Source organism: Myotis daubentonii, chromosome 14 (assembly GCF_963259705.1).
Source record: "Myotis daubentonii chromosome 14, mMyoDau2.1, whole genome shotgun sequence".
In the NCBI taxonomy this organism is placed as follows: domain Eukaryota; kingdom Metazoa; phylum Chordata; class Mammalia; order Chiroptera; family Vespertilionidae; genus Myotis; species Myotis daubentonii.
Window position 1 is genome coordinate 22,174,246 of NC_081853.1, and position 26,223 is coordinate 22,200,468.

General features: G+C 53.5%; 1 protein-coding gene across 3 annotated transcripts in view; it reads right to left on the reverse strand.

Annotated features, from left to right (window-relative positions):
- Positions 1-16,523: 16,523 nt before the first annotated feature.
- SSUH2 (ssu-2 homolog) overlaps positions 16,524-26,223 on the reverse strand; it is a 31,842-nt gene continuing 22,142 nt past the window's right edge. For 2 of the 3 annotated variants that reach the window (XM_059663412.1, XM_059663410.1), the window contains exons 8-12: positions 25,852-25,937; positions 24,542-24,634; positions 23,915-24,020; positions 21,388-21,498; positions 16,524-18,702 (exon numbers count right to left, since the gene is read on the reverse strand). In XM_059663412.1, coding sequence (XP_059519395.1) covers positions 18,556-18,702; positions 21,388-21,498; positions 23,915-24,020; positions 24,542-24,634; positions 25,852-25,937 — 543 coding nt within the window. In that variant the 3' untranslated portion in view covers positions 16,524-18,555. The remainder of the gene's footprint in view (positions 18,703-21,387; positions 21,499-23,914; positions 24,021-24,541; positions 24,635-25,851; positions 25,938-26,223) is intronic. The other variant, XM_059663413.1, reaches the window with a different exon arrangement.

Sequence of the window (26,223 nt, forward strand, 5' to 3'; positions counted from 1 at the left end):
CAGCCAGAACGACCACCTTGCAGGGGTGTCGGGGAGGGTGCTGGCTGGCCAAGATGACCTCTGTGGGCCTCTCAGCCCCCAGAAGGGAGCCTTTTCCCGCGGGACGTGAGGAGGAAAGGCCTTCCTCCAGGGCTAGGTGTCTCAAGGGCCCTTTTTCTTAAATTCTCTGGCTGAAGGTGGAGCCAAGCATTTTCAGCAGCTGTCATCCCACTGATTCCTTTTCCTAAATTAGGCTCCTTGGGGCCTCACACCGGCTGGAGCCCAGACACAAGGGCCCTGCATAGTCCAGAAAGTAATTAAGTCCATGATATCATCACTCAACTTGTCCCAAAGAACACCGAAGCCCCAGGGGCAGGGGCCAAGTTTCCTCACATTACCATTCTTCCAGCACATTTTGGCCTTTTGTCCCAGAGGGCCTCTGCAAGGTGACACATGCCAAGTGGCGACCGAAATAGAGCTGAGCACTGGGAGCCAGGCTGTCGCCCAGGAGGGGACGTTCAGCCAAGGACACGGGGACGTGGCCTCCGACGTCCTGATCCACGTCTCCCTCCACGGAGGCTGCAGCTAGCTGCTTCTCACTCAGCCAAGCAAAGCCCGGCGTGGGAGCTGACCCCCAGGCGGAGCAGGAGTGGGGCGCCTTGAGGTGGGCGGGACCGGCAGGTCTCGGAAGGAGGGCTTCCGAGCGGAAGGGGGTCCTGAGAGCATCTGACCCACGCGCTCAGCCGATGAGTGAGGGCTCGCTGCGTGCTAGGCATTTTGCCACAGCAGCTCACAGGGAACTTTCGTTCCCGTGGAGGGAAAGAAAGAGGATAATAAGTGAACAAATGTTCTCTCGTGTGGCACACGAGGAAATCAGAGCCCAGGGAGGTTGAGTGACTTGGCCGGGGCCACAGAACAGTGGCAAGGCCTCGGTCAATTCTAAAACAGAAATGTCAGCCCCACTGGGCACAGAGTAGCCAAGGAGCCCCTTCCATCTACAATCCACGGGCTCTCTCATCTCTGGAAACGCCTTCTTCAGGGAATAGAATTTTGGGGAATTAAAACTCCTCAGTAAGTAAAAAATATACAATCTCTAAGTGCCTAAAGGAGGTGGATGGGAACCCCAAAGAGCAGACAACCCCCAGAGGAGTTTGAGTTCTGAAAACAAGTTTATCTTCCTCCCGAGATGACTATGAACATGAGGGACATGAGAAGGCTGGGGATGAGGAGGGAGGAGATGCAGCAGCTTGAAGATGCTGCCGTGATGGGTGGACCACGTTTGCATCCGCACCCAACAAACCAACTTGAAATAAACAGGTGTGCTTGTCAGCAGTTGCATGTGGAGCAACGTAACCCATTCTGAAGCGCTGTGGATGGAGGCCCAGGATTCTAGGAGCTCCCCTCGTGGGGTAAGAGCATAGCAGGGGGAGGTGGTGGCAGATGAAACAAGACAGGCTGTGCGTTAATCACTGCTGAGACTGGGTCCTGGGTACAAGGTGCTCATTATTCTGCTGTTCTCTCTAGGCTCTTGTATATGTTGGAAATTTTCTATAATTAAAGATTTAAAATGGAGATGTTGTCAATATTTTGAGCATCACAGCTAATGTCACAGCCTAGAAACAGAATTTTAAAAGGATGTAAATAGTTTGCAAAGGTCAGTTTGGGTGCCCATGATTAGGTTATCGCTTATTAGTCTTCCTGGGAGTCATCTGAGCAAATCGAGCTGGGCAGGGATTGAGAAAAGCACACTCATTAAAACTATGGCCAAAAAGTAGCTCATCCTCACTACCCATTTCCCAGGGACCGGTTTGCTGGCTTCCACCTCCCTTATAGGGAAAGGGGGGGGGGGGGTCCCGTGGAAAGGCCTAGAAGATGTAGGGGGTTCCTGTCCCTTTAATTGCTTCGCGGTGGTCTCTGAGCTGCGCCATGGCTCCAGGGACGCCACCAGCAAGCCCTCCTGGAGACTGGAGCCGCCCCTCCGCAGAGCCCGGCCCACCCCGAACCCAGCTGCTCAGATGCCTCTCCGAATAGAAGCCTGTGGTGATGCCCCCCTCCTTCCTGCTGCCCGAGGGAGCCAGGCCAGAGGCTGATTAATCCCGAGCTAATTTTCACCTGTGTCCACCTGTCGATGTCAGTTTCCACTGGTCCCGAATAGCGCAGCCACGTGGCACGGCGTAGGACAGCCTGTCTTTGGGCAGGACTGTCCGTGGTATCCAGTGAGTTCCACTGGCAGTTCGGGCCACGGCTCTAGGTGGTTCACAGACCCAGCAATACATAACACAGACTCCCTCGGCGAGAAATTTACTGTGTCCCACCATCCATTCTCTTCAAATCTTGCCAGTTACTGCAGGAAGGAAGGCTCACTTTGGCGCCAGCGTGTCTTTAACACCTTCCTGATGCCAGTTACGCTCCCTTTTAAACAAAACAAAACAAAAACACGGCAAGCCTCAGGCCTGGCGTCTTTGCAGGCAGCAGTGAAGTCATTAGCTAAGACATCATATTTGAATCTGTAGCCACTTTCTGTTTATGGACACGATGCTGGCTTCCCATGAACAACCATAAGATAATGTAATAGAATTCAGGTGCACTCAGGTTTAACACAGAGCTGATGCGGTTGGCACATGTCCTTCCTGAAGCTGCCCGGCACCACCCAACATTAGGGGGGACACAGGAGGGGACACAGGAGGGGCAGGCAGAGTGCGGAGAGAAGGTGATCTTAACCAGCTACGTTTGAGATAACCAACATCCAACTTTTCAAACTCTACAAAAGCATAGAACAATATGAATATATTTTGTATGTTTTATTGTTGTTGTTGTTACTTTTCTTAAAAAGGGCTCCCTTAGTCCCCTGTCCTAGAACTCCAGGAGTCATCTCTGACTTTTCCTTTAAAACCCACTCATCATCTCCATCCTGGATAGTTGTCACCATCATAAATTATCATCACCATCATCATTATCATTATCATCATCATTATCATCACCATCATCATTATCATTATCATCATCATTATCATCACCATCGCCATCACCATTATCATCACTATCATCACCATCACCATCATCATCACTATCATCATCACCGTCATCCATTATTCTCCTCATCCTCGTCATGGATAATAGCATTTACCAAATGCTTGTTATGAGCCAGACACTGTGCATAGCCTCCACTCCAGTGACCTCAATGAATCCTTCCACCAGCACCACAAGCAGAGACATCCTTCCCCAGCCTGCTTTAGAGGATGAAACAGACGGAGAGGCTGAGAGCCTTGCCCTTGTTTGCACACCAAGCAAATGGCAGTAGGGATGCAAACAGATCTGTCATCAGAGACCAAGGTCTTTATTTCCTGTCTATGGGGCAATCACTGACACAGCTTAGGCTTTTCGTATTTCTTTCCTGGTCTTCAATGTGACCTAACCAACATTCCTGCCTCCTATGTCCCCTCTACTCCCACGGGAACCAAGCCATCCTTTGCTCAGCCACCAGCATGACCTATCTCACATTCAAATCTGTGCCAGAAACGCTCCAGCTCAAAATCTCCTGAAAGGGCTCCACCACCAAGATAGTTAGTATAAACTCTTCGCACCTATCAGGACTCTTTGATGGAAAGCAACAGAAATGACTGAATATTTTAAGAAAAGGGAGAAGCCAAGAACAGAGAATTTGTTGGAAGAGCACTAGGTAGCTACTTAAGCTAAGTACTCACCATGACTTTGTTGAAAGGATACATAAGTAAGAGAATCAGTGAATCAATGGGGCAGGCTGCTTGGTGCATATCAGCCCTTTCTAAGCAGAAGTGTGGAGATCCATGGAATTACTTCCGAAGCCCCTAGAGCAGTGGTTCTCAACCTTCCTAATACCGCGACCCTTTAATACGGTTCCTCATGTTGCGGTGACCCCCAATTTCATTGTTACAAATTTAACCTAATTAAAGCATAGTGATTAATCACAAAAACAATATGTAATTATATATGTGTTTTCTGATGGTCTTAGGCGACCCCTGTGAAAGGGTCGTTCAACCGCCAAAGGGGTCGCGACCCACAGGCTGAGACCCGCTGCCCTAGTGGGTAAGGCTCTGGGCCACACATAACCCCTCCCCACTACTTCCATCTGTTTATGAGGTGACAGGATCACGTGAAACACATTTATTACGGGATCCTTTTGTAACCACAGGTAAAGTAAATAACGCCCCAACCTAGAATCTGAAGATTCACATTCTAGTCCTGATTCCACATTGGGTGGATGTTCTTGGGCTGGGCATGCCCCTTCTCTCAGCCTCAGTTACCAGATCTGTAAGCTGGTCACATCCAGCAACGTTAAGTTGCCTGCACTCAGGGAGAGAGCGATGCAGGGTGATTGTATAAACACTGAATAGGTCCAGATGCAAGCTCTGCAGACCCACTTTCTTCATCAGACTTTTTGAGTTCATATGAAAATGAACTCTATCCAGTCACAGGAAATAGTGGAAACAGTGACAGGAAGAGGGCATTGTTCAGAGGAAAGACAGACTTGGGTTTCAATAGCTGCTACTAATAATCCACTGAGTGCATTCCCAGCAGCAGGGTAAGTAGGGGACGCTGAAAATCAAGGGTGGGTAAGAGCTGGAATGTGTCCACCATCCAGCAAATGGATGACACAACAGAACACGTATCCTGGACATGCATGTGTGTGCACTTACTGGAAAAGGCCCTAGAAAACTTCCCAGCAGTATCCCTCACAGAGGAGGAAGCTGAGCATCAGTGAGGCTGAATATCCACGTCTTACCCTACTGTTGCTGCTGTACCAGTGGTCCCTGCAGCCCCAGATCTCCTGCCCCACACCCCGTGCCTCCTAATCTTCCAGCCACTCCACACACATAAATCCTTTCTTTTAAAAAAAAAAAAATATATATATATTATTGATTTTTTACAGAGAGGGAGGGAGAGAGAGAATTAGAAACACCCATAAGAGAGAAACATCGATCAGCTGCCTCCTGCACACCCCCTACTGGGGATGTGCCCGCAACCAAGGTACATGCCCTTGACTGGAATCAAACCTGGGACCCTTCAGTCCGCAGGCCGACGCTCTATCCAATGAGCCACACCAGTTAGGGCATATCCTTTCTTTAAAAAAAAAAAAATTATTGACTTCAGAGAGGAAGGGCGAGAGAGATAGAAACATCAATGATGAGAGAGAATCATTGATAGGCTGCCTCCTGCATGCCCCACCCTGGGGGTCAAGCCTGCAACCCGGGCATGTGCCCTTGACCAGAATCGAGCCTGGGACCCTTCAGTCCGCAGGCCCACGCTCTATCCATGGAGCCAAACCAACCAGGGCCACATAAATCCTTTCTAATGCACAGCCTGCCTGCTTTTGCCCCACAGGGACCCAGCTGCCCGGGGTCTCCCTGAGGAGGCTGTGGTGCTTCCGAGCCTGGGGAGGCAGATGCAGACACGTTCCTCCACGTGAGCCCAACATACAGTGCTTATGCTCTAAGCTGGTTGGCACCAACCCACCGTCAACCTGCCAAAAATCCCCCGTGCTCTTTGGGCTCGAGCCCAAGGTCATCATATCACTTTCCAGGGAGCCATGGAATTGGGCCCAGAGGGGAGAAACATCTGGAAAGTAGAAAATAGATATATATTACTCTTGGAACCAGATCAACCCTCACCCACTGCACATGCTCACTCTAACAGGCAGTGAGTGGACTCACCTTTAAGACACATGCAGGTGGGACCTGGGAGTAGGGCCAGTAACTGGGGTGGCGGGGTAAGGGGGGGAGGTAAGGGGGGCCCTGGCCTGGGGGTGGAGCCACACCTTGAAGAGAAGCCCTACCAAACTCCACACAGGAAAAGCTGCATCAAGATTGCGCTGTCCTAGGTGTCTGGCAAGAGACAGGAGCTAGTACAACTTCTCTGGAAGCAACTTACAAAAATATGTATCAAAAGTCGTTCACATGCTCATATCCTTTGATAAATCTACTTTAAAAATCTGGAATGAAGGAAATAATCAGAGATGAACACAAAATTGTGAGTACAAAGTTTGTGTGCAACATTGTGTACATATCATTATTATCATATACATGTATATGCACATACACGTATATATTATTATATATGTACTATTAGCTACCATAGCAAAAGATAAATAAAAATTAGAAAAGAAAAAGAAAAAAATTAAATGCCCACTATCATGGGAATAGTTATATAAGCAAATTACAGAAATTTATATAATAGAATAGAAAGTTTAAAATATCATGTTTATTCACAATGTTTACTCATAATGCTAAGAAGTAGAATCCAAAGTTCTAAGAACCAGATGACTATAGCTATCTTGAAGAAAAAAAGCCTAGCCGAAACCGGTTTGGCTCAGTGGATAGAGCGTCGGCTTGTGGACTGAAAAGTCCGGGGTTCGATTCCGGTCGGGGGCATGTACCTGGGTTGCGGGCACATCCCCAGTAGGAGATGTGCAGGAGGCAGCTGATCGATGTTCCTCTCTCATCGATGTTTCTAACTCTCTATCTCTCTCACTTCCTCTCTGTAAAAAATCAATAAAATATATTAAAAAAAAAAAAAAAGCCTGGAAGGAAATACCCTATAGTAACTGAGTCTGAGTTGGTCTAAGAGGCAAGAACCTGGGTGATTTCTGCCATGGTGTTCAAGCGTTCGGGAGTTACTAGTAATCTGAATGGCTTTTATAATCAGAAAAAATGGAGGCGCCTCAGAGAGCTCCCAGTGGATTTGCCTGCAGTCCTCTGTACCTGCTCCTGCATCGGGCCAATTCCAATTCCGTACGTACATTTGGCATCTTCCCTGGTTGATGCCATGTCTGACCTCAGGCCAAGCCTTGTTTGCACTTTCCTGCAGCTCTTTCAATGCTGCTCTCTACCTGACACGAACCTCTTGCAGCCCCAGTTTCCACATGAATGAGTGGTCACACCCAGCAGTCCTCAGTTCCCACCTCTATGTCTCAAGATCCTGGTTGTTCCCGGCTCAGTCTGGAAGGAACACTCCCTGGCGGCCCAAGGTGCCAGCCCGGTGAGTTCCTGGGGCCAGTCACACTGATGGCTGCAAGGGGTCCCCAGGCTGCCCGGGTTCCTGGGGAGTTCCTGAATGTGTGTGTTATAAGCGGAACTCGGCTCTTCCTTTGTCTGGTGACTCTGCTTCCGCCCTCGCCAGGACACAGAGCCCCACCCCTTACAGGCTTCTGTGAGAAATGCACTCACACCAACCAGGCAGGTCGGAGTCCTGGCAGGAAACAGCACATTCAAATTAGGATCATTTAAGTGGCATTTAATAGAAGGAAATTTTACAAAGGTAGGGGCAGTGTGTAAAGAACCTCCAAGGAGCTAGCAACAGCCAAGCCAAGCCAAGGTACAAGGGCAAAGTAGGGGGGAAATATCCCCAACAGCACCCCCTTCTTCCTTCTGATGCCCTGACCAGACATAAAGGGAAGCTCCTCATTGGCCAAACCCAAAGGGAAGCTCCTCATTGGCCGAACCCAAAGGGAAGCTCCTCATTGGCCAAGCCCAAAGGGAAGCTCCTCATTGGCCAAGCCCAAAGGGAAGCTCCTCATTGGCCAAACCCAAAGGGAAGCTCCTCATTGGCCGAACCCAAAGGGAAGCTCCTCCTTGGCCGAACCCAAAGGGAAGCTCCTCATTGACTGAACCCAAAGGGAGGCTCCTCATTGGCCGAACCCAAAGAGAAGCTCCTCATTGGCCAAACCCAAAGGGAAGCTCCTCATTGGCCAAACCCAAAGGGAAGCTCCTCCACTGGCCGAACCCAAAGAGAAGCTCCTCATTGACTGAACCCAAAGGGAGGCTCCTCATTGGCCGAACCCAAAGAGAAGCTCCTCATTGGCCAAACCCAAAGAGAAGCTCCTCATTGACTGAACCCAAAGGGAGGCTCCTCATTGGCCGAACCCAAAGAGAAGCTCCTCATTGGCCAAACCCAAAGAGAAGCTCCTCATTGGCCGAACCCAAAGAGAAGCTCCTCCACTGGCCAAACCCAAAGGGAAGTTCCTCATTGGCCAAACCCAAAGGGAAGTTCCTCATTGGCCAAACCCAAAGGGAAGCTCCTCCACTGGCCAAATGCAAAGGAAGACAAAAGGCAAGACAGCCCGTGCAGGATGGCTTCCCAGGGCTAGAGGGCAAATAGAAGAGGCTCCGCCCACCAGGAATTTGGGGATTTCTTACTAATGTCTCCTGGCAATGAGTGTGCACATCCTCAGAGAAAGCCCGCCTCCCCCAGCGCCCTGAATCCCCTTGAAGAGCCCCCACTCGGCATGTTGGCCTCCTTAGGCCCTCTCAGCAGTGTCACTCTCTTCCCTCCCTCCTGCCCTCAGCACATAGCGCTCAGCCTTTGAACCTGTCACTCCCTCCCCAACTACAAACTCCCCTCCTCAGTTTTGCAGAGCCACTCAGCAAGCATCTGCCCTCTGTCCCAAGGGGGCAGGCATCACAGCACTTGCTCCCCAACAGCACCCCCGACTCCCAGGAGGGCTAATCATTTTCTCACTCGTTTCACATTCCGTCATGTGCTGTGCAGCTCAAGCTCATTATTAGCTGTAAAGCCTTACTCAGGGAGTGTTGCAAAAAAGTATTTTTCCCTATTTGATCTGGATAAACACGTGTCTGCCAATGCAAACCCCAGCCCTTCATGGATCATTTGCTGCGTCTACAGCTCCACGCTCCCGGGCAAAGCTAAGGAGGCTTTTCTGCCGCTGTATGAGCAGCCACTGGGTAGATCTTCCCGAAAACTCTCTCTGAGTCAAGCTGGAGGAATGAGAAAAAGAAGCAGATGCTTTGAGCCAGGACGATGTTAGTGTTTGCACAGTCAGATCTGGACTGTTCCCTGTGAGAGTCTAGGTTCCCTTGTGCCCAGCAACAACCAGCGACCCAGAGCCAGAGCCGTCTGCCGACCTCTGCCAGCAGCGGGCAGGGCCAGGCCACACTGGCTGCCCAGCCCAGCCCGGCCCACCGTGCTTATCGCTCTCTGAGTGAAGGGGCTGCACGCTGACGTCTGAAGCAATTGGCCTTTTGTCTTCTGGAACCATCTCCTCGCTTTGAGGCAGAGCGGTCACCAGTGGACGGTGTGGGCTGCAGGAGTGAAGGAAAGTCGGGAGCCTGACGCCCCTGCCCAGCCTCAGCCTCAACTCAGGAGGTGTAGACAGAGTCGCCAGCCCAGCCCTGCATCCTCAGAGGGAGTGCCCCAGCCGGGGTTTCTCAAGTTCATGTGAGACACTGAGCAGGTCCAAGCTCACTGTGCCGGGATGCAGAGGTCGGCTGCGGGATGCCCTGCGTCCAGAATGGGCAGAACTGCTGCCCTGGTCGTAGGGGGGTTGCTGCCTACACTCCCCTCCCCTTCTGGGGACAGCACCCAGCTTTTCATCAGCTCATTTCCTCACCCAGGCCACAGGGATTGGCTCTCGGCTGGCCCAAGGCCGGCTGTTTGGCCCACTGAGTCTCAGTTCTGGAACTTTTTCTAGAACAAGCAGGAAGTCCATGTCCTCCTGGCTACAGGAGTTGCTGAGAGGGGCCATATAAGCCTGAACTGAGGTGGACAGCTTGCCACCAACAGGACAAGAAGTAGAAAGAAACAGGTTCCTAAAGGCTGAGAGTGTGCAATTCTGCCTGCCTGGCTTCTGTTTCAACATTTTTCAAATGAGAAAAGGAATTCCAACTTTCTCTTTGATCTAGAGTGGATACCAAGTGAGGGCAAAACAAACCCAGTAAAACATAATAATAATAATAATAATAATAATAATAATAATAATAGTAATAATAATAATAGTAATATCCTTTAGTGAGCATTAACTCTGTGCCCAGCATTATCTCACTTAAGTCCCAAATGACTCTCCAAGACAGAAGTAACAGGCATAATAATAATTGCTGACGTCAGGTTAACACTAATAATCATTCTCGAGTGCCTCGTGCGTGCCAGGCCCTGTTCTCAGGGCTCCCCAAGCACTTCATACTCCAGTCCTCACAGGAGCTGCAGGAGGAGTAGTCGCTACTTCCCTCTCTGCAGATGGGCAGACTGAGGTCACAGAGATTGATAAATCCAGGCGGATTTCAAAGCACACGGCTGGGGTCTATTCAAATGCCAAGGTGATTTTACAACTTGTCATTTATATGCTGTGAGTGTGTGTACACTACTTGTGTCTTACCTTGTGTGGTATGTAAGTAACTCCACTCCCGTGAATGATTGCAGGGAGAAGGATCACACAGGGCTCTGCTGGCCGCCTTGCCCTCGGCAGGGACACAAACGGGAAGCCGTGGCTAGGACCCCCACCTGCGCTCCAGAATGAAGCTGCTCCTGCCCTCAGGGGGGCTGACGAGGTGGCCTGGGCCCACCCGCCTGGACAAGAGGCCCAGCAGCGCTGGCAACAGAGAATGTTGGGCCCAAGAAGAACCAGGCTTTCCACTCAGCAGCTGCTGGGCCGGGACCTCCCAAGAGCCACAGTGGTTCCCAGCCACCGGCAGGCAGCCCCTCTGCCCAGCCAGCCTGGGCAGGTCACTGTCAGCTGGTCTGCACACTTGTCCCCTTGAGTCCCTGGGTGACCCCCTCTTACACACACACACACACACACACACACACACGCACGTAAGTACGCCGTCTATACTGGCACACTACATCTGCACCCAGGACTGAAAGCCAGACAGCCTGGCTCTGCACCTCCCTGGGTAGAGCAGCGCCTGGCCCCTCACAGATGCTAATAAACGCTTGGCTTGGGCGCTATCAGCTGCAATCAGTGCGAAAGGGAAACGGGGACTGAGGCTGTGCGGTGCCTGCCAGGGCCCGGTTAGAGGAGTCCCAGGGCTTGGCAGGGGCGCCAGAGGGGCAGACGCCGGTTCTGTGAGTACCGCAAGGGCTCCTGGGTGGAGTCGGGAGGACTGTTTGGCCAGGAGCCTCGAAGGTGAGATGCGTGGGCTCCTAGGTGTCTGGGGGCATCGGAAGGAAACAGGCAAGAGGTAGAGCATCTCTCCTTCCGATTCTTCCAGGGCCCCAGGACACCAGCAGGGAGGTCATGGGCCAGACAGAAGGACTGAGGGCACTGGGGAAGGGGTGGGGAGAAGCGTCTGGTGCCGGAGCTCCCTTCATTCACAAGATTAGAGCACCGTGCTGCTCGGCCCTACTGCGGGGCAGGGGGGAGCCCCACTCAGGGGGCTCCCAAAGCCGCCCGTGGTCGGACAGAGCCTGTTCTCGCCTCATCACACTGGGACTCGCAGCGCCTGGTGGGGGAAGCACTACCATCCCCATCTCACAGAGGTGGGAACAGAGGCCCCGATGAGCTGAGGTGGCCTGCGGCCCCAGGAACGCCAAGCAGAAGCGATCTGTTGGTCAGCACGCCTGATAAATATGTGGGAAGCAGATGCTTTGAGAATGAAAATGCAGGACTCAGAAGACCCTGGGATCCTGGGGGGCGGGGTGGGGTGGGGGGCTGTATCATGGCCTCAGAGAAGCATATGGGTTCCAAAGGCAAGGAGAACATCACGTGGGAGTTAATAGAGAGTTAATGGAGGTCCAGAGTGAGCAGCTCAAATGGCCTCTCTCCCGAGAGCCTTCTCTGCTCCCCGTGGCCCGACCTGTGCCCTCGGGGTCTCTGCAGCCTCATGGCTCTCAGCCCTACCATGGCCCTCACAGGGTACAAACTTCATGGAGACACAGTGTCACAGCGGGACTCCGCCAGCAGCAGGTCCTGACCAAGGATTGCAGCAGGAATAGTTTAGTTGGCAGGTGATCCCAGGAAACAATAGTAGGAGTGCAGGCAAGTGAGGCCGAGGAAGAAGCCAGGGAGCAGGGTACTGCACTGGGCACCTGGAGCTCCGTCCCACGGGGGAGCACTAGGGGGCGATATAGAACACAGGTCAGAGTTACCCTTTATCCTCCAACTCACACCGGCCGGGAGCAGGGCTGCTGCCAGGGCATCATCTCCCCAGCACGTCCCATGGCCCAGCGCAGTGAGGCCTCGCCAGCATGCCTGGGAACAGGAGTGACTAAGGCAAGTCTCTCTCACAGCTCTTACTGCTGAGTCACTATCATGTCTACCTTCCCCCGCTGAACGAGACAGAGTGTGGGCTCTGGAGCCAGACCGCCCATGTTCAAATCCCTGCTTCTCCCTGGACGTGAGACCTTGATTTAACTTCTCCGGCCTCAGTTCCCTCCTCGGTCAATTATGCCCACCTGGCAGGAGTCACGTCAGTTGACACATAAAGAACTGAGAACAGCACCTGACACATGGGTGGGATCCAGAAATGTTCATGCTACTTTGAAGACCAGGAGACTTCAAGGCCAGGCCAATGCCTGATTCACCTTTGTTTCTCCCGTGCCTGGCCAAGTTAGTGCCCGGCACAGAGAAGGGGCTCAGTTCATGTCTAGAATGAAGGAGGGAAGGGAAGGGGAGGGGAAGGGAAGGGAGGGGAGGGGAGAGGAGGGGAGGGGAGGGGAGAGGAGGGGAGGGGAGGGGAGGGGAGGGGAGGGGAGGGGAGGGGAGGGGAGGGGAGGGGAGGGGAGGGGAGGGGAGGGGAGGGAAAAGACAAAGAAAAGAAAAGAAAAGAAAAGAAAAGAAAAGAAAAGAAAAGAAAAGAAAAGAAAAGAAAAAGAGAAAAGAAAAGAAAAGAAAAGAAAAGAAAAGAAAAGAAAAGAAAAGAAAAGAAAAGAAAAGAAAAGAGGAAGGTGCTGACCTAGACCAGTGGTCGGCAAACTGCGGCTCGGCAAACCGTGGCTCGCAAGCCACATGCGGCTCTTTGGCCCCTCGAGTGTGGCTCTTCCAAAAAATACCGACTTCTGCGCATGGGCCACGAAGTTTCAATCGCACTGTACATGCGCGCCTGCACATGGTATTTTGTGGAAGAGCCACACTCAAGGGGCCAAAGAGCCGCATGTGGCTTGTGAGCCGTGGTTTGCCGACCACGGACCTACACCATTACTTCTAGTTTGGCATCTCAAGCCTGGCTTTCTTTCTTTCTTTCTTTTTTAATATATTTTATTGACTTTTTAACAGAGAGGAAGGGAGAGGGATAGAGAGTTAGAAACATCGACCAGCTGCCTCCTGCACACTCCCTACTGGGGATGTGCCCGTAACCAAGGTACATGCCCTTGACCGGAATTGAACCTGGGACCCTTGAGTCTGCAGGCCGACGCTCTATCCAGTGAGCCAAACCGGTTAGGGCTCAAGCCTGGCTTTCTAAATGTCACTATTGCTTCCCATGCGACCTTAGGATAAACCAGTTTTAACTGGAGTCTCTGAACAACAGAAGACAAACTAAAAGCATCTCTGAAGTACTTTCTGGAGCTGATGTCCCTGCAAGGGACCCCATCGCCCAGGCCTGCTGGGAAGGAGACCCTCATGGAGTTCGGAGTTCACCCGCAAGGAACCACTGAGGTTTCATGTGCGGACGCCTGCTGCCCTCTGGTGGACAGAGTCAAGAGCAGCAGGAAGCCTTGTAAAATGATGTTCCCACTTCTTCCCAAGGAGAAGAATCGTTTTGCTTTAGTCTGCAAAGCGCTTTCAGCCTGTGTCTTATGTGAGGCTTCAGACAGCCCGGCAAGGCAGGCCGGGCAGGAGCGATCCCCCGGCCAGGCTACCCTCGCTGCTCAGATGCAGAAACGGGGATTTAGAGAAGGTAAGCCCACGGGGAGCCAAGAACTGAAACGCAAGGCTGAGGGCTCTGACTCCAAATGCCAATCTCCACTTCTGATTACGCGTAAGGCTCATCTGGGGCATTGGTCAGGGTTACGTAATCTCAGGCACCCGTGCCCTGGGTATCGTATGGGGTGGGGCTGGAATCTGGGTGTCCGAGGGCTGCCTTTGGAACCCCTGCCCGCATCCGGTGGCCTCGGAGTCTCGGCCTCCACGCTCTGGGGCTGCTCGGGCTGTCATGACGGAAGACCACAGACCTGGTGGCTTAAGAACGAGAAATTTCTGTCTCCCAGTCTGGAGGCCGGAAGTCCAAGATCCAGGCACCCTGCAGACTTGGTGTCTGGTGGGGGCCCGCATCTCAGCTCACCGACGGCCATGTCCTCACCAGACCCTCACACGGAGGGAGCTCCCTGGGGTCCCATTCATAAGGGCCCTGATCCCACTTAGGAGGGCTCTGCTCTCATGACCTAAGCACCTCCCAAGGGACCCACCTCCCAATTCCATCACATCAGGGGTTAGAATATGAACATACATTTTGGGGGACACGACGTTCAGTCTGTAACACCCTCCTTCCCCAAATGCTGAGTCTGATATCTTCCTCCCAACATCTGCCCCGCCCTGGGTCCCCTCACCTACCACAGCTCAGCTCTCCCGTGAACTCGTGTGCCATGCGCACCACGTACGCTGTCATTTCGTCGCCCGCAATCCTAGCAGCCATCGCTCCCATTCACAGGTGGGTCTCCGGGCACACTGCCACTGAGCCGGGATGTCACCCCAGACTGTGGCCACGGAGGCCACACCGTGTGGCTTTGTACCACGCTGCACCGTCTCCCCCACGGAGTGTCCCAGACCCCTTAGTCCTGCCCAACTGTGCACTCACAGAACAGAAACTGTCACTAAACCGGCAGTGACTGACTTTGGCTTAAAGACTAACCCGCTCCTCATGCCCAGGCCACACCTTTCTTTTAGCTGGAAACTTCAATTCCACCAGCTGGAGGGGCAAAGCAAGGAAACGCCCGGACTCGAACATGCAGACAGGTGGCAACACCCTCCCTCACTGGGGATCGGGGTAGAGGGAGGGGACCCCAAATCTGGATGCTCCAGGGCCCTTCTGCTCCAGACAGAGTACAGGAAGAATACCCAGAGCAACACAACACATTTCTACAGTGCCGAAGCTTCACTCTGAGAAACACGCCATCAGAAAATAAGGTCATGTCAAAGGCTTAACTCGAAGGAAGGAAGGAAGGAAGGAAGGAAGGAAGGAAGGAAGGAAGGAAGGAAGGAAGGAAGGAAGGAGGGAAGGGAGGGAGGAAAGGACAGCCTTCCCAGGTGCTGAGCTCCTACTGACTCTGAGCCCGCACCTGATCCCCTTTGATCTTTTCTACCCTGCAAAGCAAGCAGGGTCAGCCCATCTCACAGATGGAGAAACTGAGGCTCAGTGAGGTTACCAGAACTGCTCAGGGTCACACAGCTGGGCATCAGCAAGGCGGGGATTGGAGCCAGAGTACACATTCTCCCCCCTCCACGCTCTTCCCACAGGCCCCGACCATTAAATAGAAGCAAAAAGAGATTGGGATTCTGAGCACAAGCCGTCAGGGCCAAGAAGTGGCATCTAGAAGGTTCTTCCCTGCTGGGAAACATAATTCCACTTGGGGTGTTTGTCTCAACCATGAAAAAAAACACAGTTCTCCCATCACCTTTCGTGGCAAGGGCTGCATGTGAACTAGAAAGGAAAGCCGGCCGTGGCTGAGCGCGTGCTGCAGGCTGGAGCGTTGGGAATACCAACAATGGGGGGGCCCGTAAAGGGGGGAAAACGGGGAGGAAGTCCTCCTGCCTTCTGAGTAGTGATGCTCCCCACCTGGCAAGCACACACATACCCCATGTACACACAGGTATACACACACACCGTGCACGCACATACATATACAAACATACATATGCACACACACATACACCGTGGATGCACAAATACGCGCACACATAAGCAGTGCACACATGTACATGTGCATGCACACGTGCGCGAACATATACACATATTCACCGTGTGTGCGCAAGCATGTACATACACATTTAGTGTGCATACACACATGCCATGCACACACATATACACACATGCACACATACATACACTTGTAGCCGTCACCACCAACTTGGGCCTGAGGCATTCTCGTGTTGTAAAGCTCCCCAATTCCCGGTGACTCATTCCTTCTCTGCATACGTGCTGCCCTGTGGGCTCCGGGCAGAGACGTCAGCCCCCTGCCAACCACTAAGCCCAGCATGGCTCTGGCGCCCAGGGGAGGGCCAGCGACTGCTCAGCAGGGCGACAAAGAAAAAGCAAGCACTTGCGTCTGATGTTCTAAAACAAAGTCGGATTGGGGGCAGAGCCACACCGTGGTGGCCAGTTTTGGGGTGAGGGCTGCCCTCGTGCGCTCTCTCTACCCCCCACGACGTCGGCTGGGTCTAGGCTACACAGTCAGAGCCAGCTCAGTCCGAGGATAGGGGAGGCAGCAATAGCAGGTCAGTCACATCCCGGCTGCAGCAAAGGCATAAAGCAGAGAACACTGAGGACCCGGGTGCGCTGCCTCGGCCGGGACCGTGGGGGCGGAGGGCCGTGGCTGTGGCTCCGCGGCCTCCATTGGAACAGCGCCCCTTTGGACCCACTCATTCCCGCTAGCTTTTCTCACTGGGTCACAGGCCAACAGTGTGTCCGACCCACTGGGCCTCACCGTTAGCATGGTCCCTATTTATCCTGAAATGACATGCATGTGTCATTTGCATGTGATATACTGTGACATAATATATCATTTACACACCGTTTTTTAAAAAGGCAATGGAATGCCCGAAGTGAACGATAAAGGAGAAGAGAGAAGGCGATTTTCAACACGTGTATTTCAGTCTGTGGGTGCGCAGGCGCCCGGACGGCATCAGCTACAGGTGTGGACTGAAGGGCAGGGAGAGGATCAGAAGCTTTTCAAACGAGACAGGAAAACCAGAGAGGTTGGTTCTACATAAACATCGCCTTGTGTTCAGGGGTGGTTGATGAGAGTCTGTCTGACCAAGTTCGGCACGAATGTCGTGGGGTTTCTGCAAGTCCTGGGAGATGTGGAGATGTGGAGAGGCGCTTCATCTTGGGAAGTCCCCAGGCCTGGGGGACATCAGCTCTCCTGGACTCCAGCCACCAAGCGCCAACAGTGTCACTTGTAATCATGACAGCCGTCCCCTCCATTTGTACAGGCCCCTTGGGGCACAAGCACCCCCTCTGAGACCAGGAAGGTGGGGTGGGGACACCAGGGAAGGGGGGCTGGCCTCCCTATCGGCCGGAGCCAGAACCTCCAGGCAGAGCACACAGAGCTTCCGGGTTTCCAGGGAAGAGGAAGTGGAAAGCCTGGGGGAACCCTCCCTGTCTCCCCTGCCACCACCAGGCTCTGTCCCCACAGTTCAGAGTGTACCCCCAATGTAAGGGAGCACCTCATCCTGCCCTTGACCTCCCCCCCATGCAGAGCCTGTGGCACTGGCTGGGGGCAGCATCTGATCCTGGAAGGTTTGCTGGGCTCTGGGGTCAAATCAACTTTCCTTTGCCTCCCTGAGCCCTGCTCCTCCTGTTAGCCAGTCCCCCAGCCCCTCAGCCCCCCAGAGTACAGGAAACAGTGACACCCTGAGCAGAAGACTGGGAGCCAGGCCTGGGAGTGGCGGGTGAGAAGGCAGCGCTCATTTGCCTATCACTGGATGATGATGCCCTGGGAATGGCCTCTCCCACCAGGCCTGCTGGGTCCACGTCCTCCCACCCCATTGGGGGACAAGGGCTGGGGACAGGAGCTTGGGAGTCAAGTGAGGGTATAGCCTGGCCCTCTCAGGGTACAGCAATCCCCTTCCAGGTCAGGGGCAGGAGTGGTAACATGACAGGGGCCTCTGGTTACCCACAGCCAGGTGCACAGTGGCCTGCCCAGCCCCCACACCCTTCCAAAGCCACCTGGGCATTCAGTGTGCAGGGCACCCCCTCTACCCACCCCGCCTGGCAGCACCAGCTGGGAGCTCCTGCACGTGACTGGGTGCATATGTGCTGCTCAGTGGACAGGTTCTAAAGGCGGCACGTGACGTAAGAACCTGCATGCATCCAAAAATCACTCTCCCAAATCTGCCCCCGCAGAGGCACACGTTAGAGATCAGCGTGTACCCTCCGTCCATCCAACACAGCACGTTTGTTCTCCCCGCTGGGAACAGACTTTCTTCCGTCGGGCACCTGTGAGGGGCACTGAGCCTTACAGCAGCCGTGCCGTGAGGAAGCCCAGGCTGCACAGAGTGGCTGCGTATAGGTGCTCCAGCTGACAGCCCAGCCAAGGTCCCAGCCAACAGCCACGTCAACCACCAGATCTCTGGTGACCAGCCTTCGGGTGACTTCAGCCCCCTGCCCGTGAGCCATCGCAGCCTTCAAGTCTTCCAGGTGAGGCCCCCGACATCATGCAGCAGAGATAAACCATCCCATGATGGCCATGTCTGAATTCCTGCCCCACAGACGGGAAGTCAAGTTCTAGGACATAAAGGCACTTTGTGCCGAAGTGCACTCCTTGGTGTGCATGCGGGCAGCCGATTCGTGTGCATCTTTAAACACGTCAGTGACACTCGGCTTGGCAAAGGCTCGCACTAGAAGGGGAATGCCTGACCCAGGGAAGAGCAAAAGCAAACCCCACACGCAGTCAGCATTGCCTTCGCTTTGTTTGTCCGAAAGGATTGTGTGGAGTTGCATTCTTGCAGGTTAAACACAGGACGGAGTCCCCCAGAGGAGTTCCGGAATGACTTGTGCTTGGCAGATGGTAAGGTGAATTTTCTAGAAGGACAGACACGCCAGCGTTGGTAAGAGACATCCAATGAAGCCACTGATGGGTGAGCTCAGAGCCTCGGGGGCCCTCCCTGGTGAGTGTGAGGGGCGGGTGGAGGGGAGAGCCAGCCGAGCCGGGTCAGATGACGGTGCAGCTGCAGCAGTACCGCCCGGGGTAGTCCGCCACATACACTCTGTGGTCGGTGCCGTAGATGTAGTAGACGTTCGTCTTCCCCCGGTACCAGTAATGCACTTCCGTGAGGGGGACCAGCTCGATGGTCTGGCGCTGAGGAGACAATTGGCCGGGAAAAGCCTCAGTGTCCTGCCCAAGTCGCTCCCTGTCCAAGAGCTGTCGGGGGCTCCCCACCACCTGTGGGCTGCAGTCCCTGCTCTGGAGTCGGCATTTTGGGGAAATCTGCCTTTCTAGCTGTATCTCCCACTACATTCCTCCATCAATGCTAAGCTCAGGCCCAAGCCGAACCTCTGACTCTAGGTTCCATGCAGTGGAGGCACAGGCATCCCGGGGGAGGAAGGGATGCACGGAGAGTCAGTGCCGAATGGGACATCTTCCAGGACATTAATTTCAGATGGGGGTGGGGGGGGAGGGAGAAAAGTAGAGGATAAAGTCATTTTAAACATTTTTATATTATAAAAGTCATGGACATATTAGGGAGTGGATTGTACAATTTGAATTGCATTTCAAGATAAACATTGACACCAAAGAAACTCCAAAGTTTGGTAGGCTGTTTCAGGCTATTTTCTCAGACCCCGTCCTCTCTTACCATGGTTTTGCATCGACCCTCCTTTGAGAAAAGTCTCAAATATTCCCCTCCTTTTACAAATGGGGAAACTGAGGCCCATGGGCTCATGGGATTTCCGGTTTGGAAGATCTGAGGTCAAGCCCCATCTCCTCGCCACAGCTGGACCTGTTCCACGCTCACATCTCTCCGCAGCATCCTCCTCTACCTAGAGCCTGGGACACTCCCCCCGACAGCGTGGCCCTAAAGCCCCTCATTCTCTGATCAGTGACGCAACAACCTTCCAAAATGGAGGGGTCCTGAATGGGACAAGCCGCCGCCCTGGGTGAGGACGCTGGCCTCCCTCTGAGGACCCACCCCCATTAGTTTCTGGGGCTGTTTTGTTATGACAACTGCGGATGCGGCTGACCCAGCACAGTCACCCCTGATCATTGAAGCGAAGTGTTCCTGGGGACATCCTGTGGGCCAGGCTTTATGTCAAAACCCCTAAGTCCCTCCGCACTGGCTCTTCCCCTGCCCAAGACTCAGGTTTGGGGATCTCAAGCAAGGAGGGAGGTGGCGTGGCTGGCCCAGGATCAGGCCCTCTTACTTCCCCTCCTTAAGTAAAGAGCCCAAGTCCTGTTGCTGTAGGTAGTGGTTCAGGGCCCTGGGGAAAGGGTGAAGCAGGCTGGGGGCGGGGGGCTTGAGAAAATGTTCCCTACTACAGTGGGGGGAAGCTGGGGGAGGCATGACATTGCGGCAGAAGGGGATCAGAGTCAGGGTGTGCGTTTTCCACGAAGCATTCTGTGGGATCTCACACTTCCTTTATCTGGGCCTCAGTTTCCTCATCTGTGAAGTGGGAATAAAACTTCTCTGTCACAGAGTTGCTGAGACGACCAAATGAGACTGTGAGACAGATTTCTCCATATGCCAGAAGCTGGTCTCCAACTAATAACTTTGGGAATAAAAGACCTCCCTTGACATTTTGGTACAGAAGGTTGTTCACGGTGACCAAGACATGGAGATGACCAATGTGTCCTTTGGTAGATGATTGGATAAAGAAGATGGTACATGTACATGAAATACTACTCAGCCATAAGAAAAGATGAAATGCTGCCATTTGCGACAACATGGATAGATCTTGAGAACATCATGATAAGCGTAAAAGTCGGGTGGAGAAAGTCAAGAGCCACATGATTTCACTCATGTGGGATATAAAACTGAAATCAACAAATAAAAAACTCACAGACACAAACAACAGTATGGTGATGATCAGAGGGGAAGGGGAGGAAGTTGAAGAGGGTAAAGGTGATCAAATACATGGTGATGGAAGGCGATTAGACTGGGTGGTGAGCATACAGTGCAATCAATATACAGATGTATTTAGAATTGTACACTGGGAACCTAGATAACCTTATTAACGGGTCATTCCAATAAATTTAATACAATTTTAAAAAAAAGAAAAAGAAAGTTGTCTCATCCTTACAAACCTCCATGAGGCCGTTTTAGCACTTCTTTTTCCACAGGTGAGAAACCCAACTTCAAAGAGGAGGAGTAGGTGGCCATGGCCAGGTTAGGGTGCAAAAGAACCAGGATCTGAGCACACTCTGCCAGACTCAGGCCCCCCAACAATCCCCTACACAGAACTGGCCCAGGCTGGGCATTCCCTGTCCAAACCCGCACCCTCCCTCTGGCAGCTTCCAGCCAGCTGCCCAAAGCCGCTCCTGGGGACACGCCGGGCACCACTGCCATCTTCTGGCCACTGGGATTCAGCACCAAGGCAACCCTAGCCCCGGCCGCCACCCCTGCCCTGGGAGGCTTGGGGAAGACAGGCTGGGACTTGGGAAATGCCCTGAGGGGCAGGGCACTGGGTTCCCACCCTACCTACCACCCTGGATTTGAGATTTCCCTTCCGGTCTGAATATTGGGCAGGTTTGGATCAAAATCACACTGAGCCAGATTCCTGCTTGAAACCCTGCAGTAGCTTCCTGTCAGGATAACAATCCAAACCTGTCACCATGGACTGTGTCCTGTCCCGTCACTGCCCCCGGCCACACTGGCCCCAGCTCAGTCCCCAGTCCACCTCGTGTTCCTCAGACTGGGCCTCCCCTGCCACCCTCCCTCCCTGCCTTCTCAGGACGGAGCCCCCGGCAGAGGGAACATCCCTTTCCTCCCTTAGGGGACCCGGGAGCCCCCTCCTGGCCCCAGAAGCAGCCCCGGCCCCGCCCGCTCACCTGCTGAAGGACGCGGGCTCTGGAGGCCAGGGTGGCGGCGCTGTGCTGGGCAATGCCCCGCTGGGAGGCCAGCGAGATCTCCCGCAGCGGGAAGTCCGCCAGGGGGTACACCTGAGGAGAGACGCACCACCTCGCCGCTCTGACCAAGTGCCAGCACCTGGAGCCCTGGCAATGGACTTCAGGTGGACGGGAGCCAGCCCAACTGGGAAGGGCCTGAGGGAGGCCAGGCAGCAAGCGGGTGGGGTGAAGCCTGCGGACCCTTGAGGACCCACATTCTGTTGGGAATGCCACCAACAGGGGGCTGTAGACACAGTACTCCTCGCCGCAGCCCGCTGGTCCCCAGCAAGCCCCTGAGGCTGCCTGAGGTGGGGCGTGCGTTCCTAGGGCAGTGGTTCTCAACCTCGGCTGCACATCAGAATCACCTGGGAATCTTTTTAAAATCCTGATTTCTGGGCCTCATCCTCCGGAAATTCTGTTTCTTTGTTAAGGGGTGGGGCCACGACATTAGTAACAAAGAAACAGAATTTCCGGAGGATGAGGCCCAGAAATCAGGATTTTAAAAAGATTCCCAGGTGATTCTAACGTGCAGCCAAGGTTGAGAACCACTGCCCTAGAGGGAAGGCGCCTGCCAGGAGCCTGAAGGAAAGGCAGCGATGAGGCCGAGAAACAGGCTGAGAAATACTGCTCAGCACAGAAAGAAGGAAGACCTGGCACTGCCACCTTGAGGGGATTGTGCCAAGTGAAGTCAGACAGAAAGACAAATACCGTGTGTTCTCACTTGTATGTGGAATCTAATGAGCAAAGCCACCAAACTCACCGATACAGAGGACAGACTGGTGGTTGCCAGGGCGGGTGAGGGGTGGAGGAAGGGGGTGAGGGGAGGTCAAGAGACACAAACTTCTGGTTATAAAATGAGTCCCAGAGATGTAATGAACAGTGTAGTAAATAATGTAGTAAATGACTACATTACTACAAACAATGTAGTGACTGTAGTAAATAATGCTGCGCTGGACATATGAAAGTTGCTGAGAACAGATCTTAAAAGTTCTTGTTACAAGACAAAGATATTATGTAACTGTACAGTGACCGATGTTAACTAGACTTCTCATGGCGATCATTTCACAATACGTACATATATCCAGTCATTGTGTTGTACACCTAAAAGCTAATGTAGTGGTATATGTCAATTATATCTCAATTTTTAAAAATGCATATGGCAGAGTGAAAGAAGCCAAGCTAAAAAGGTCGCAATACGATAAAGAAGAGAGGAACAAAGAAAGAAGAAATAAAAGGAGGCTGAGCACCTGGCCCTCTCAGAGCAAACAGCACGAGGACCCCGCTCAGGCCCCCCACGCGGCCCAGCTCCCGCCAAGGCCCACAGGAAGGGGCCACGTCGCATTACTGCAGGCTCTGGGGGCCATCGCCCTCTGTCCCAACTACAGTGGAGCCTTGACTTATGAGTTTAATTCGTTCGGAGACCGAGCTCATTAAGGAGTTCGTTAAGGAGCTCGTTAACTCAAATTACTCTCTCAACTCAATGCAAAAAATCTGCCGAGAGACAGCTGGTATCTCAAAAAACTCCTTAGGACACTCGTAAGTCAAGGCCCCACTGTACTTGACTCTGCCCTCACGGCACAAAGCCAGCCACAGACAATACCTAAACCAGCCGGCATGGCTATGTTCCAATAAAACTTTACTTATAAACTTTATTATTAAACAGGGCCCTCCCTGACCTGGCTGCTGGCACAGGGCGAGTCCTAGCTCCTCGCTCCACCTGGCTCTCTGCCCTCCGGCGCCCTGCCCTGCCGCTCTGCAAGGCCTCTGTGAACTGTTCCCTCTGCCGGACACCCTCGCTCCCACGGCCACCTGATCCACCCCACTGTCACCTCCCTGTCCCACCCCCGACCCCCGGTGCTGAAACAACACCCTACCCTTCCGGTCTCCTCACCTGGCTGCGTGTTTCTCACTGACCCTTACTGTCTCTGACACTGTGCTGCAGGTTACCATCTCTCCCTCCCCAGACTATGACATCTACGAGGCAGGGATGTCCTGGACAGTATCCCCAGTGCCCAGGAAGGAGGGTCCCGAAGGTTGTGGCGGGAGGGAGGAGGAAGAGGGAGGAAGGGAAAAGGGAGGAAGGGCCTGGTAGGTGACATTCAAGGAGGCCTGGCCCCGTGGGGTCCCCGAGGCCTCTGGCCTGACCAGGCTGCTCTCTTCCCTCCCAGCCTGCCCTTCTAGAGCAGGGGTGGGGAACCTCTTTTCTGCCGAGGGCCATTGGATATGTATAACATCATTCGAGGGCCATACAGAATTACCAACTTAAAAGTTAGCCTGCTGTATTAGGGCAAACATTTAATTAACTCACCCCTAATGCCTGGCCAGGGCCAGACCACATGATTTCACGGGCTGTAAAGGGCTGGACGAGCCCACCCTGATCTAAATGAATGCGGCGCCCACAGAGAGCCAGAAGAGCCAGAAGAGCCAGAGAGGCGCGTAGCTTGGCGTGGTGCCTGCAAACCCTCCTTACCGTCGTGTTCTCATCCTTGAAGAGGTTCTCTCCTTTGGCTTTAGCTAGGAGCTGCCCGGGGCAGTTCAGCCGGTGCTCGGACACAAACTCAAACAGGCTGTTCTTCCTGCAGGTGAAGAGCACGGGGGCGGCAAGAACCCGGGTGTGGGCTCAGGCAGGCCTGGGCTGCGGGGACCTGGGAAGGTCTTGACCTCCCTGGGCCCAGCACGTCCAGCTGTGAACTGGGAAACCAGGCAGGTACCCACAGCTCAGCTCATCCTTCCCTGAGCGGGCCTAGCAAAGTGCCCACCAGAAGAACCCTTTAAGGCCTGGAGCGTTCCCCCACCTGGGGATTTAGGACACAGACGGGGACACCAGGTGTTGAGAGGCTGCGGCACTAGGAAGTGGTGATGTCGGACTGTGAAGTCGGTCCGTTCTAAAGCCCGCCAGCAGCCTGCCACCTCTGCCACCTCTTCCCAGGGATCTCTCTCTCCTTTTTCCTGGGAGCTTTAAGCCCTTCCCCACCCCATGCCCCCCACCCCCCATGGGTCCCTGTACTGTGTGAAAAGCCCCAACCATATGGTTTCTCTGCAGAAACCAGTCCAGGCCACGTCCCACAGGGCCACGCACGGAGACACCGCCACGTACCACACGATGACCAGCTGGACAAAGTGCAGCAGCTTCTTCTCCCCCTTGCAGGTGGCACAGGTCTTGTTCCCCCTCCCCGAGCACGTGCTGCACCTGAGAGGGACACAGCGTCAGTACCACTCAGACACTCCTAGGCCCTGGTGGCTGCTGGGGGCCCCACCCCAAATCCTTGTTCATGGAGGGGGACTGTTTCTACCTTCCCACCATTCAGACCTCTTTCTTCCGGTGGCAGTGCCCCAATTCCCTGTGGAGACCCCCCTTCTCCCACCCCGTCTCTAGGGTTCTTGGGCTTGCCCACCCTTCTGTGACCAGCTTTGTCCATCTCCCTGGCCACAGTGGCTGATACAAAGATGGGCACATGATGCAGGGAAATGCCATGAGATCCACCCTAGAACTTTTGTGGGAACTTTCAGAAAAGGGACATCCTTTCCTAATGCGATTACTAAGCGTGGAGCTGCTGATGGTCCCCTCTGCCACAACAAGAGACAGCCTGCCTGAGACTAAAGCCATCACAAAGGAAAGCATAGTGCGGAGTAGAGACAGATTCCTGATGAGACTGTTTAAGCACCTGGATCCAGCTGTACCTGAAGCCTTCCCAGAAATCTATTCCTGGACGTTTCTGTTCGGTAGGACTATACATTTACGTTTTTGCTGAAGCCAGTTTGAACTGGATTTCTTTCACTTGTAAATGAAAGAAACCTGAGTTTCTTTCCCCATCAAAAACCTTCTATACTAGTCACAGGGGGCAGGTCAACTAAAGCTTCACCATCTGGCTTGTTAGAAGGACGGCCAGGGCCTTAATGAGATAAAAGTATCTTTAACCAACACAAGTTTGAATAATTTCACTCCTCATGGTTTTCTTTTTCCCTTTAAAGATTTATAAATACATTAAAGGCCACGATTTACAAAATGCAATGCCCCGCTATCTGCAAAGCCCTGTGAGCAGAGATGCAGCTTTGCTGGTTGTTTAGTCAATCAACCAACCTTCCTGGACTCCTCCATTCACAGGCCCTCAGAGAGTTAAGAATCTCAGCTTTGGCTGCTTCTCTGTGTCCACTCCCCCCACCTCCGACGTGAGCAGGAACAGGTCTCCTTCCTTCCTTTCCCCTCCTTCCCTGACCCATTGCTGGATGAGTTCCAGTCTTGTCCAGAAATACCAGGCCTCCCTCCAGAAAAGCCCACCGCTCCACAGATACGTATCAGCACCTACTACTCACAGAGCCTTGGGACACAGGATGACAAGGCAGACAGGGTGCCTGGTCGCCTTCCGAAAGGGCAGACAGTGAAAAGCCAGGGAGACCTGATCCTACCTGTGCCTGCCCGACCCGGAGCACAGCTGGCACCTCCCAGGCTGCTTGGCTCTGCGCTTGGCTCCGCTGCAGGAGGGGCACCTCACCTGCGGACACACAGGCCTCAGTACCCCTGGCCATGCAGGGAAGTGGGGCAGAGAGCATCCCAGACGTGGTCAAATCCCCGTCTGGTGACTCTGAGCAGCCCCTTCCCTCCCTGGGCCTCCACCCCTCCCCCTGGAAAATGGGGGGTGGGACGGAGTGTATCTTAGGACCCCTCCAGAGGCTTTCAGGGACTCTACGTCCTCCATCCCCGGGGCAGCAGCCTCTCCTGCTCCTCACTAATCCCCGTGATCCCAGGGACTGTCCCCTAACCAAGCAGCCATGGCCAAA